Source organism: Pungitius pungitius, chromosome 13 (assembly GCF_949316345.1).
Source record: "Pungitius pungitius chromosome 13, fPunPun2.1, whole genome shotgun sequence".
In the NCBI taxonomy this organism is placed as follows: domain Eukaryota; kingdom Metazoa; phylum Chordata; class Actinopteri; order Perciformes; family Gasterosteidae; genus Pungitius; species Pungitius pungitius.
Window position 1 is genome coordinate 5447469 of NC_084912.1, and position 14443 is coordinate 5461911.

General features: G+C 44.8%; 1 protein-coding gene across 3 annotated transcripts in view; it reads right to left on the reverse strand.

The window, feature by feature from the left end:
- The window catches only part of rgs7a (regulator of G protein signaling 7a), a 40947-nt gene that overhangs the window by 17007 nt on the left and 9497 nt on the right, over positions 1–14443 (reverse strand). For all 3 annotated transcript variants that reach the window (XM_037464814.2, XM_037464815.2, XM_037464816.2), the window contains exon 3: positions 176–272. In XM_037464814.2, coding sequence (XP_037320711.1) covers positions 176–272 — 97 coding nt within the window. The remainder of the gene's footprint in view (positions 1–175; positions 273–14443) is intronic.

Sequence of the window (14443 nt, forward strand, 5' to 3'; positions counted from 1 at the left end):
ACTTTCAGGCACTGCTGGTGGTGAAATGTAAAATACTTTTAGTGTTTTGTTTGGCCAGAACCCAGAGTACTAGTCGGGGCACTTAGTGGGTGGGAGCAACGTGGAGGAGAGGAAAGAGCGGAGGAAACATTAGAAGAGCGAAACAGAACAGAGCAGACAAAGAGAAAAACCTTACCTGAAAAAACACTGGGGATCTTGGTTAGAAAACTTTTCACCGTTCGGATGGGGATGCCGCTTTTCTCATCCTGCATGCGCGCTATTACCTCCTCCATCTGGGCAAACGGAGACAGCGGAGGAGAGAGAGAAGGAAGGAGTCACAGGAGAGCTTTCATTAACTTGCGTTAGCAGGGGGAAGGTGGTGCGTGTGAGACAGAAAGCAACATGTACGGATACAAACATGTTCCCGGACCATCGCTTCTTTCCCGATTTCTGCCTCTCCTTTGAGGAATTTTTTTCGATTTGTGTAATTTGTCAGCAACAACCTGCAGTAAGCTGCTCTTCTTATTAAATTCTGCTTCAGCTATTGAATTTCAGCACTCCAGCAATGACATTGCTTGTTATGATCCATGGTGTCTGGAAACACACATCCGAGCTTTACGGAGCAGAGAATAAAAATTCACAAAAGCCACTCAGACGACATGTCAGTCAGACACATGTGTTTAGCGCTCGGCATCTACTTTAGTCACCAACTGGAACCAAAAGCTGCACACACATGAAAACGCACAAAAACAGCCACGCACCGGGAGTCGTCCGTCTCGAGGGCCTCGGCATGGCAACACGGGGCGGCCTTTTGTTTCCAGGTAAAACGCAGAAGGAAGCAAAGCACAGGGTAGAGCGTGGCCCTGATTGGAGGTCAAGATATCTCCCCAAACTCTCCCCTCAGTGCAAAAAATACACACATGGAAAATGTGTGCACGAGTGTTCCGAGCACTCAGGCACACACAACAAGCATACAAAACACGTTGCTGCATGAGCCTCCACCCGTGAAGCACTTTCTGTACTGAAATGGTCCGTTTTGCAGCGTTGAGCATGAACCAATGAAGGGATAAAATGCTCCTTACTTGGTACATGGACCTATCTGTGAAGCTCATATGGTAAAGGTAACACAATTGGTTCTACTTGGGAGGATTGTGTGGGTGAAAATGATTGCCTGCGGCCATATTGACAGGAGAGGAACCCTTCCGATTAACAATCGGGGTTTGATATGTAAATCGGGGTGTCTACTCTCGTTTGGCAGTTTGTGAGCTATAGTACTGAAGCGGTGTGTTGTAATGAAAGCTTGTCGCTAGTAAAATACCTTGGAGCTAAAAAAGAAAAATCATCCCAGTTTGGGATTGGAGCTTAATTGACAATGATGGAGCACAGGAAAAAGCAGTAGCTAAGAACTGCTCGAGGACGATTGCAGCCCCAACAAGAGGGAGAGAGATTGAGGAATTAAAAGAGAAAAAATATTTTTGGATTATTTCCGCCACGGTCGATCTGCCTTTTCAAAATATTTCCTTGTAGATTGAGGACTGTGAATCAGGTGGGCGTTTTACCCAATTTCAATAGGTTAGTGGAAAAATCCATAGTAACTTCTTTTTTCTTTTGTTTATTGGTCACTTTTTCTTATTCACAGGTATCTGATGTCTGGATCGTTCTTTACTCACACCGATGTCTTCACCGGCGGGACTCTTAATAAACCATAAAGCACTGCAGCCACAAAGATCATCTTTAATAAGCGGCACTGCCGCAATCATAGACGTTCACAACTTTGTTATAAGTCGTCCTGGGAAATGTAATTAAGTCACTGACTGAATTATTGTGACGGTTGAATGAAAAACAATGAATCTTTCAAAGAGGCTTTCATTATGTGATCAAAAGCCCAATGGAAAATGTTGAAGTCGCACAGTTTAAGGACAAGACAGTGAGGTTTTTCTTACCAACAGTAGTTAAAGTTGGAGGATACGTGTGATTCTAAAAATACAGATGTGAATTCAACTCCAGTAAGGAATTCAACCGGGTCAAAATCCAACCAGACATACTTTGAATGCATCATTATATAATGAATGTAGCATAAAAACAAAAACGTGAATGGCCTCCTTTTCATTTATTTGCGTGCATCGGTCCTTTAGCTGTGTATTAAAACATTCCTCTCCAAATGAATTGCAATTCCACGTCTCCCCGTTGAACAAGTGCGCCTCACCAACTGTGCCTCCCGTGGCCTCTGCCTCACTGAGAGTCGGCTGGCACCGCGAGACACGGAGCACACGGGGACAGCAGCACGAGTGATCAATACTTGACGCGCACGCCCTCCCCCATCTCTTCCCTGCAAACCACCCGGCACCGCCTACGCACGGCGAAATGCCACCAGCGTGCACATTAGGGATGTGGAGCGCTTGAAGTCGGGACGCTCTGTGTGCGCGCTGCATGCTGCGCGAGAGAGAGAGAGGGAGAGGGAGAGGGAGGAAAGTCGCCTCCCTCTTGAGAGAGTGTCTCTGTCTTTGTCTCCCCCTCCCCACCCCCCTCCCCTCTAACCCATCCACCCACCCAGAGCTGTCTGACTGTGTCTCTGCAGCCTCCTGACAGATAAGGGGGAGTGTTTTGGCTGCACAGTGTGAATCATTGAATAATGATGGCACAGGACTCAGTGCGTATGAAGTGAGTAACAAAAGCTCCAGATACAAGCACACACGGAGCTCCGGCACACGGCTCCGAGCACTTCAGAGACTATCAGTGCGGGCACTCAGGGTGCAATCAGAATCCTCTGAAGCACCATTTGGAGCTAAAAAAAAAAAGAAGAAAAAAAATACCATTTCTAAATCAATGCTGGCATGTTAGATTTCTTTTTAGCTGCTGTTAAGTGCACCTTAAGTCCCTTATTTTATAATGAGAAAAGCCAGCTGATAAAAAGGATCAGATATTTGAAAGCTTCCGTGTGGTTTGTGTTGTTTGTTTTTAAAGTGAACTTTACCATTTACCATAGGAGAGAGAAAAATTGGGTTTTTCTGTCTTGGTAATCGTGTTTTTTAGGCTGAATAGTGGATCCGTGATGTAAAGTAAATACAATTTGTAAGATTGTTGGACTGACGGATTTCTGAGTACTTGTCTCTGAGAGCTTTCAGGGGTTCACTGCCTTCAGTGTGTGTCTGTGTGTGTGTCTGTGTGTGTAGGTATATGGGTTGAGAGCCAGTTGTGTGTGCTGGTCCACAGCAGCCGATTAAAACGGCTTGAAGTAGGCTGCTCACATCGACCGTTTGAAGTTAAGTCCCCGGGCCGACAGGATCATCGCGGAGGCGTAGCATCGACCCTCCGGGACGTAAGTAGTGGTTAAAACCTGCAACCAAGAAGTTGTTCTGGCTTAACAAGTAACTTGTGCAGGTGGACTGATGACTTGTGTCGTGGGAGAACCACAAAATCCTTTTTGTTCACGAGACATCATAAAACCAGTTGTGGGAGGAGGCTTTGCTCGAAGATACGTGCTGTAAACTGCTATGGATTGAAGATCTTAGGCTACTACATGCCAGCTGGAGAGCATCGAGGGTGTTGCACAACCCACCGGTTGCATTGAATTGTCTCTTTCCTCGACATAGTATGCTATCCGTCGCTACCGTTGACCTAGATTAAAATGGCGGGAGGAATCCTCAGTCCTGGATGAGCTCAACCTTATTCTTCAAACGGCTTTAATTAGATGGTAGTTGCATACCATTTAAATCCGTGAAGACAAATGAGTGTTTAGAGGCTGAGGGACCCATCGCAATGCATCAACAAACAGCCAATTGGGAGCATCCACTAGTTTAGTTCACATACTGCAAAGGTGAGATTATCCTCAATCACAATCTCCTAAATGAATTTACATTTGGTCTTTCTCTGACAGCAGCATGTCTCATCGTTTAATTGGAAACTCATCTGCAGTTTATTCTATTTTCTCTCTGCCTGTGCAAATGTAGAAAACCTCACTGATGAGCTAACTCAATTAAAAGCTCTCTTTTTTTCCTCCCTTCTCATTCTTCTCCCTCCCCCCCTCCCTCGGTGCCATTGCCGGTGCTGCGATGGGTGAATGTTACTGCACCAGACATTCTGAGGAGAGCGCTACGGCGTCGACGGTGTTATCTGAGGACAAGTGTGTCTGCATGAGGAGCACGGATACTCTGCATCACACGGCAATCATCAAGCAACACTGCAGTCAGACAGAATTCAGAGATGCACACAAAGGACACGTGTTATGAAAGCGTATATATATATATAAATACGGTTAATAGATTTTTTTTAAAGTTCTTTTTAAAGCCCAAGGCGGTGCGAGAGCTGCCTGAGGAGAACGCGTGGCTGCGTGAGCATGGCGGTTCGACTGTTGTAAATAAGCAAATAAGATATGTATTGCAGATTCAAGTTCAATTACTTTTAACGGGGATCAAAGCTGTTTTAACACAAGCCTTTAAAGGTTTACGTTGCGGCTGCATGGAGGCACGAGGCACATGTCTGTTGGATCGGAAGGTGAGTTTGCATTCATAGCAGATCCGAAAGCACAACCATCATTCTTCGTTGTTTTCCAGTTCGTTTTGGGATCTTATTACATGTATTACTCTGGTTTGGTGGGAGGGTCCCTCCCTTACCTTCTGCATCTGTATACAATGAGATGGTGTCCCTCTGCAGCGGTGACCTAGATGTAGTTTTAGAGGAGAACTCTCAACACCTGATGAACTCAAACACCTTTTGAAACATCCTTAATCAGAATATCAATATTTTATATATACTCTAAAATCCCTCTCTCTCTCTCTCTCTCTTTTAATGAGAGACATTAAACAAACGTGATCAAGCACAAAACTGCCAAATATGCTGACCAAAGACATCCTCTAATGGCCTTTGTGAGACAACAGCACTTTGCAGGGCCATTATGGAGCTTATAAATTGACCACAAAGCTTTTTTTTAAATCAATCACATACAGTACAGCTTTAACAAAACATCCCCAGTGATGCAAAGCAGCCTTTAGAAAACCAGAACACAGAGTGAAGAAAAAAACTCCTCGTGTCTATTTTAATTATTGAAAGGGGACACAAGTACATCACTGCAGTGTCAGACAAATCAATCTGAAATGTTGCTTAAGCATAACATTTTAATAATTCCCCATCGTTTTCATAAGAATATGAATGGGTTCGACGTGAAATGATTTTGTAGATCTGTTTGGGCTCTGCTGTGTTTGTTGTGTAAAGTTAAGTCCAATCAACACATTGACACATAGTACCTATACATGCTTCGGATCAAGAAGAAAAAGAACACATTAGCTCAACTAACAAGAACAAAACGTTGTTACGTTACCAGCTGAAGTTATTCAGGCCCTCGAGGCTGCACCTGTGCAGCACTGCACCACTTGTGCATCAAAAAATAAAATTACCCGGCAGAAAGGTAGGGGACGTTATTGAGCTCATGCTGACAAGGTTGTCGAATAGATGCCGTGAATCCTAAGTCTCCGAGTTACCACAGCAACACCGTCTGCGACGACCACTTTTGCAAGGACGTCTTTGGCAGCGCGCCATCGCTCATTCGTGACGGGAGGGGAAAAAAAGGCGTTTGAGAGGGAAGCATGACGGGGGGGTAATAGATAGATATCGTCAATAGGAGAAAGGCGTCACGTGATTTACATTTTATATCGGATTATTCTTTGTTATTTTATGTTGTGTAACTAAGCAAGGTGGTACAATGCAGTGATATTTTTGGCAGTATGATTCCTCAATATTGTTCCAGGCCCCAGGCAGCAGAGTTGAGATTTATTATTGTTCTCTCAGTGTTCGTTTTTTTTCATTATCACTTGCAAGAATGCAAATATCACTGTCGACGTGTGATGTTTAAGTTTCCCACACTCGTCTTTGCTTTGGGATCATTTAAAGGTCCTACTTTGTGTGTGGGTGAAGAAAAAGAAGTTGCTGTGCGTGTTCTTTGTCTTGACGTCTGCTGTCAGTCATCGCGAGAACCCTTATTGTCGTTTTTGATTAACCTTCCAATCACAACGTTGAGCCATCGATCATTGGTTTGGAATATAAAAAGTCAAATCACAATTTCCTACAGATCAAGGAAAAATCTCAAGTTTTAATCACACCAACCCAAAGATTGAGAAAGCGGCAAATGCTCACGTTTGAGAAAATGACTGAAGTATGCGATATATATATTTTGGATTATTTAGTGGAAAAGACACAACACAAAAAGAAGCAACAGATGGTCATGCTCTGTTTGCTTGGCTTACCCCTAATGTTACATCAACGATCCAGATCTACGCTCCGTTTGATTTCAGACGGCTTTCCCAGTCGCCGTCTTGTGGTCCGTCCCCTTAGCTGCATCTTATCTCCATAGACGACCTCCCCACCCCCTCCCCCACCCCTCCTCTACCTCCCCTTCACTGCCACTCCTCCCCCCCCCCAGGTACGCCCGAGGCTCTCGGCGAGGACGGAGGACAGTCTGCGTCACGGGCAGGCGGCGGGGGTTGATGAGACACGAGGAGCAGATGGCGAGGTGACAGCACTGACCGGGGCTAGAAGGCCTCTCCTCCATCCAAACCAAACGCTTATTGCTGCACGCTGTGGTTCACGCTCGGCCAACCTGTGATCGGCCCAATTCGACAGCATCTGCAGTTCGCTTGGCGCTTGGGAGAGGACGGAACATCCGGCTTTTCGACGGACGCCAACTTTGCTGTTTCAACACCTCGGGTTGTTTCATTTGTAACGACTCTGAAGGCGGAGCTTAAAGAAACCTGAGGATGCTTCGCTGACATTTGCAGCCTCCAAAGATCCGTGAATCCTGCAGATTTTAATTATTCCTCTTTGACGCCTCCTCTCTCACATAATATCATTAATTAATTGTTGTATAATGTACCAGTTTTGTCCATTATTTTAAATAAATAATATCTGAAGACTGTTAAAAAGAGAAACCCGATGGCATTGTTTAACAATGGTGTTCATAAGCAAGCTACAGGACTGATGGCAAATGGATCAACCACGGTGCCTCCTCAGCTTTGAAATGTCCCTCTAGTTTGAGACTGAGAGCCTTTTAATGGCTTAATCGGATTTGGCCTGATTTGTTAATGGATGGAAGTGAGGCCAATGTTTGCAGGCGGACAACAAGACCTCTGATGCGACGTGTGGTGTTATCGACTTAAGGTTACCGGAGTGCCATGGCGGCTTGTTTAATGCATGCTTAAATATAGCAGCATCGGCGTTGTTGTTTTTTTGTTCGATGACAAAATGTATTCCATTTGAACTAAATCAAACCTGCTTGAGTCAAACTGAATTCTGTATTGCGCCGTACCGTTTAAAGTGTTACGCACCGAAACCTGTTGAAAGCCTTTTCCTCCCCATAAGACATTTATAAGGTCAATTCTTTTGCGTATTTTACACGTATCTTTGCGTCTTACCGCCACCTTACCGTACATCGGGTTGCTGAAATGTCGGTCTGTGCGACACCTGACGATACCGAGCGCCCCGCCGACCACACACAGCAAATATCCAGGTGTGCAGAGGGGGGGGGGGGGAGAAGAAAGGCAGGGGTTTGAACTTCTCTTTCAAGCCCTCCTTTGATTATTCACACAAATGCTTCCAACACCTTTTGTAAAGCACATCGGAGCCCGCAACTCTATAAATAAGTTCAAGGAATGAATATCTAAATGTGTTTATATTTATCACAATGTATGAGTCATTGCATCCAGGCCCTTTTATATCATAGCAGGCCTTCACCCGTACTTACGTAGTGTGGCTTTACAGAAAAAGCTATTATGGCTTTGTCCTCAGACAGCGTCGCACCGCATGTCTCATGAGCTCACTTTGAGGCACACTCACACCTTTAGACTCACATCTTGACTCCCCTGCTGTTAGTCTGCTGTAGCATTGCAGATTCCCGTTTTTTAAGATGAATGAAATATCCACGGAACAAAGGTCTCGATCCTAATAATAAAAGTCTCGCTGGGCAGTCTTTGCTGTTTTTGCTTAAAAGATTCTGCCACAATGCATATTATCAGGAATGAACAGCCAACGTTTCTGAAAGGTCACTCCTTACCTCATCAACAAATGGTCAAAATGTGCTGCCGAAGCCATGAAGTGAGCTCAGTGCTGGAGCTGCATGATGTATGGCTGTGCCTGTGATTTATTCAGAGACTGATTTTAGTGGATAGTCTGTGTATTTCCAGGCTGAAAATAAGAAGCTAAGAACCAGCACAGCTCCGTGAGTGGTTCCTTTGTCTAACCAGGTGTCGGTAAGTGAAAGAAAAGTGATGTCTGAGTGAAACACAGGTCATCCTTGGAAACACCTTATTTCTTTTATATCTTTCTTACGCAAATACAACCCCCGGCCCACACATCATTTTGGCAGGCTGATAATTAGCTTTCTTCTGAACTCAATTATCTTTCCAGGAAACTTTATTAGTGTAATCCATGCATTTTCCTGTATAACCATCTGTCTCTCTTAAAACCCACACATCATTAAAAGCCTTTTGATGATTTTCTACGTGGTTGGCAGCACGTGATCTTCAGTATCATTCCCTTGCTGGAGGACTAATAATCAAAACTGCAGAAGGGGGCGGTTGATTTCTGGTTTGACGGACAGCTGGTGCCATCACTATTTCATTTAAAAAGCCAACAGATGCACAAGTACACAAGTAGAACTTTTTATCAGCTCCTACAGCGTTTGGAAACACGCGGCCTCCTTCCTCTTCATTTCCCCGGAGAATCACCATCGTCCCCCGCGTATTGCTGCGCAAGGATGTTCAATATTTCCCCTGACTCCTCAACGCCCCCCCCCCCCCCCACCCCCCCAAGGGAAAAAACGGGGGGAAAAACAAGCATTGAATCATGTATGAGAGGTAATCAGCCGCTATGCCTGCTCCCCGGAAAAAAAAACACTGGCATTTATCCTCGGTTGACATTGCTCTGGCTGGTGCAGTTTCTGTTCCAGATTTGCCAGTCATCTCGTGCTTTATGCAGCAAATGCACACTTTACAGAATCACGCAATTCCCCAAGGATATAGTATTTTCTTCTGATGCAAATTTAAGCTCAGTGCGATTACTTTTTTCATTGAAAAATATTAACTTTGCATCATAGTAGTTGAAAACAGGAACTGGATGTACAAGCCTTTGGCTTGTACATCGGACCTTTTGGAACTTCTCATACTTATCTATGCAGGCATACCGATTTACTAATTGTAGACAGAAAGTGCTGTTAAATTGATGTATTTTTGAATTATTATTATTATTTATTATTATACTAGGGTAACAGATATAAGAGTGCGCCTTTTCTGAAGGTGACCCGAGGTGCACGCAGTGATTTGTTCTGCATTACCTCGGTTTTCATAGCTGTCTTTTTTATGTCAGTAATGATGACAATCGGTTTCTTTGTCGTGTCGGCGGAGCCCTTTTGAGCTTCGGACCTTCTTCCGAGTGTCTGTCTCTTAAGCGGACACTGATTTCTGATTACTGCCTAGTTCTAAATCCACTATGATCTGGTGTTCCCGGCTGTTGGTGGGATAATGTTCCTAGGGCAAGGCCTCTCTCTGGCGCTCTCACTCTCATCTCCTTAGTGGGCGGGCAGTGGGCGCGATGACTAAGCCAAGGTTGGCCATGTGCTAGAACATAATCCACTGAAAGCCAATATCCCTCCTGCCCACCTACCATGATTTCATCGCTCAAACAGCGATAATACAAAATTAGTAGATGAAGTAAGAAGAAAGCTGGAGTACCTTCAGAAAGATTGGCTGAAATGAAACATTTGACAATTTTCTTCATACGTATAACTTAAAAATATGTTGTTATCATCTTTTTATCAGCCATACACAGACAATTAGAATAAAACAATACTAAAAGACACTTGCTCGTCACAAGCAATCAGCAGACACTAAGGGGATTTTGTCTTAGATGTTTTTAATCCTCGTGCTTTTATTTTCGCTGGTTAAACAGCGCCGGCTGGACACGGGAATGATGTAGTGTTAAATGAAATCACCCCTATGGTCAATCTATCATCAAGGCAAGCCTCTTAGCAGATTCATTGCACTTCAGGAGTCTTATCATTGGGCAACAGAGAGCCTGTTTACTTGGACCAAACCTAGAGACGGGGGATTAGAGGAAAACAAAGGGTCGATTCACGGAGGGATGCTGGGTGTGGAAACGGATGAACTGGGAATAAGAACTAAGGGGAGTACGCAGTCTATTTTTAGTTCAGAAAACCTGACAGGGAGGGGGGGGGGCCGCTCTCCTCTCTCCATCCCCTCGTTTCCCCACATTCCTCCTTGGCACGTGCAGCAGACACTCAGGACGGCTCCGTGTGCCCTGAATACCAATAAGAGAGAAGCAGCTGGATACTGGCGGGCTGACATTCTTCTTCTGCCTCCCTCCTGTCCTGCAGAACCCGAGACAAGACGAGGACACGGCCAGCTGACAGGCCGCGCACACTTCAGAGGACACGGCGGGACGGGGGGAGAGACTGCGAACAGATAAGGGGCCGTTTGACGATTGGGCTACGGAGCGATGGAGACAATAAAGTTGAGGGGAATAGCATGTTGCAGGAAGGAGTGAATGGCCTCAATGAATGCAGCGTCAAAGCTGTTATAACGGTGGTGATTTAAGTCACGTGAATCCATCCCCATTCGGGACGCGTCCTCCCTCACCTGCTCCAACAACCAGCTCCCCCTCATTGACACGCAGGTCTCTGCAGACAATATCAACAAATCAAATCAGTCCGCCGCGAGGAGAAGAGAGACCCGTCCTGCCGTACCCTCTAATGCTTTGTTGAACCCCCGACCGTGTCCTTTTTCATTCTGCTCAAGCTTCTTTTATCTTTAGTCAAGCAAAAGGCAGCGAGGAAGAAGAGGCGCCGCTGCCAATATACTGGTCCACGAGACCGTTGCTGGGGCTTTATTGGCAGATGGGAAACACTGTCAACAGTTTCCAGCCTGATACGCAGTATGTTCTCATTTAAATTGTAGGTGCAGTGTCAGAATCAGTAAACATGCTATTTGAGAGGTACATTAGTATTAGCAGTAAATATTTATTGTTTTTTTACGTGAAAGGTGTAAAAGAGGTTCAGCATCTATGCTGCAGGCAGTTGTCAAGGGAAAGATTGAGATATTTCTCAAAATTTTGCAATTACAACGTAAATATACGCTTATTTTAAAGTCCTGCATTCAAAATCATATTCAAAAGTACCAGGATAATTAAATACTTTTTTCAGAGGATATTTTATTATTATTAAATAATATTATATTATTCATTTTATTCCTCACTTCTAGAATGTTTATTCTAAAGCTACACTTCATAAGGCAGTAACCAATCACAATAGCTTTGCTCACTAGTCCTTAAATAGAGCAAATCGTATTTGCTTTCTTGTTGGACGAGTTTGTCGAATAACCTACAGCAGCTCCCCAGTTTGGAGGAGCAGTACCAGCACTGGAGCAAAGTGATACACCATGACGCTGGGGACGGGTCAGCAGCAACACGTGTGCAGCCAGTGTTATATTTAGAACATTTTCAGGGAATTGAACAGAAAGTAAAACAAATATAAACTCATAAATCAAAAACGAAAACAGCAATGGAAGGTTTGCTTGGATTTCAGTTCCCCGTGGGAATATATTCTATATTTATATATATAACCTACACTTAAATGGATGTCGATTTTTTTCAGGTGCATCTCCGTTCGATGTGGTGACATTACATTTTTGCTTCTGCCCCCCCCCGTCCACAGCGGCACATTACTTTGGTGGCTAAAGCAATTAAATACATCTTGTGGATATAAAACCATGACAGCGGAGCAGAAAAGTAGCAGAAAATAATCACGTCAAAAGTATCTCAAAATTGAACCCTAGTTACCTTCCAGCGCGGCCTGCAGGTCGTAATGGACTGAGCAGCTAATCTCAAAAGGGTGTGAATGTCTGCACCGACATAAAGAAACCCCCACAAACACACACTCGTGTTCTGTCACTTTGTGGGCTACGGGTGTGCTGGACACTTTGCTCAAGTGTTTGAGATAATGGCCTTTGACAGTCTGCTGGTGAGGTTGTCATGGGGATTCAAACTGAGCAGCCGCCACAGTACACAGTACCAACAGAAGGCCCGGCGGGAGAAAAACACACAACTACTCCACACAGGAATCTCTAAATGAGCTGGTAATTAGGAGCATTTGAGACTCAAGATGAATGCAATAACGGTTGTTAAGATGAGGGATTCTGACACGGTGGTTTTGTTTTAGACATTGGCCATATTATGCTAAAAATAGCACCTCGCGTCTTGTTAACTTCAAACAAGACGGGGGCTTTGTCCGAAACCACTTTACAGTGTAGTGCAGTGCACATTAGCATATGCGCCCTGAGGAACAAAAAAAAAAAGGATATCTCTCCAAAATGTCATGGCAATCCACCCAATATCCTTCCATCATCCAACATCCAGAGACATACATTTTTCAAGAGTATTGCTTATTATTTCCCTTGGCTTACATCCCAATAGGTGTGAATAACCATCTTTACGCCACAGCGGTGTCCGGTGATTTTTTATTTTATTTTTATCACACAGCTTTAATCCTTTCACAGCGTTTTCCGTTCATGAAAGTTGATTGTATTGTTCGCACCCTTTTGTGTCGCTTCTGGCTGCACAATGGCGACGGCCAAAACGCAACGCCAAGGCATCAAAGTGTCGGCCCACACACCGATTAGTTAGCCACGTCACAGGAACGACCTCCACTTATTATATAAGAAGAAATCTCGCACATAATTAATGGCTAGGATTTACTGTTTGTTGATGCAGACATTTGCATGTGCATATTTAAGAAAATCACACCTCGACTACACACATTTTGCTGCACTTTAGCACAGAAAAGGCACCAAAAGAGGAAAAATCAGCAGCGGTATTCAGTCAAAATGGCGCCTGAGGTTTGCCGAGGACGCGGTGCCGTGGACGGCTGTGCTTGCTAACACCAACTAATGGTTGTGAAGCTGTGAGGCTCAGTAGGGTGCAGGTGGAAGGCTGCTCAACATGCTGCAACCTGCAAGCAAACAGTGTGTGTGTGTGTGTGTGTGTGTGTGTGTGTGTGTGTGTGTGTGTGTGTGTGTGTGTGTGTGTGTGTGTGTTTGTGTCTGTCTGAGATGCAAAGTGCACAGTTTCAGACAAAGGTCTTTCTCAGTCTGTTTGCCAAATGCAGTTAATGTCTCAAAACGTCGGAAAATGTGCCCTTTGGGACAATTGCTGTTTGAGTTTTATTATTTCGCTGGCACTGGATTTGCACAAACGGCTCTCAGTCATGGCTCGGCTAATCACTGAGGCGTGATTGCTTTTTGGAGAACGACTCCTCATTGTCGAGAGCGGCATCGAGCTGCTGGGGGGGACAGTCGGGATTTTGCCGCCTTCCGTTACAGTTACAGTCGATTCGGGTGGAAAGTGCCGCGGCCCAATAGATTGTTTGTTCGGTGAGACTTCCCCAATAAAGCTATGAGTCGCGAGTGAGTCACTTGGCAAAAGGGGAGATGACTATGCTCCGGCGAGGTGTAAATATAGTCCCCTCCTCTGTCTCCGTCGTGCGAGGATAAAAGCTAACTGGAGTGGCATGGGCTGCGACCAGAGGACTTCAAAGAGAGGCGAGGGATGTGAGAGGAGGGGGACAGACAGACAGACAGACAGACAGAGGTGGATGGATGCCCCTCGCTGGTAGGGATCCACACACTGGAGAAGTGGCGGGGGGAGGGGGGATGGGGGGGGGGGGATGTAGAAAGAGAGTGAGAGCGCACATGTGCGTCGGGGTGAGCGTGAGGGAGACAAAGGGACAAAGTTAGTGTGATATTGCAGGTATAAGGGAAACATCAAAGAGCGGAAAATGAACAAAAAAGGGGCATGGGTGTGGGCGCGTGAGGGTGAGGGGGGCGGGGGGGGGGCGGGGGTGGGGTGTTAAATAAAAGAGATGAAATTGGAAAGGGCAAAGTGTGAACACCAGCGCCCACAGAGACACTGTGAGGGAAACGTCTGAAGTCTGCACTTCACAGGGGGACACAGAGACAGAAAATACACTATACATCTTTCTTTCTTATTTCTATGTCCCCTTGAAAGCTCTTTGTCTTTGGCAATGATTTGGGACGAAAATGACAGGAGCTGTGTGTGAATGTTATTATTAGGAGAAATTAGGTGGTGTTGTTTCATGTTGTAGATGATTAATCTGATGTCTATTAAATTGTTAACTTTACAACCAGAATTGTATCTACTTTTGAAAGGAAAAGTACATGGTAAGATGTAGAGTGTGATAAATTCTAAAAACACCTCACATTGTTCATGGTCTGGGCTGAACCCAACACAGGAGGACAATACCCTCAACCTGACTTTAAATGAGATCAAATCACTCTGCATAGGCTAAACGCAACTGGATGTGAACTTATCTGAAAGGGAGGCGAAGGAAAAATAAGATATCAAGTTTCTATAATGAACGCAATGTCTAACGCACCAAGACATAGAGACA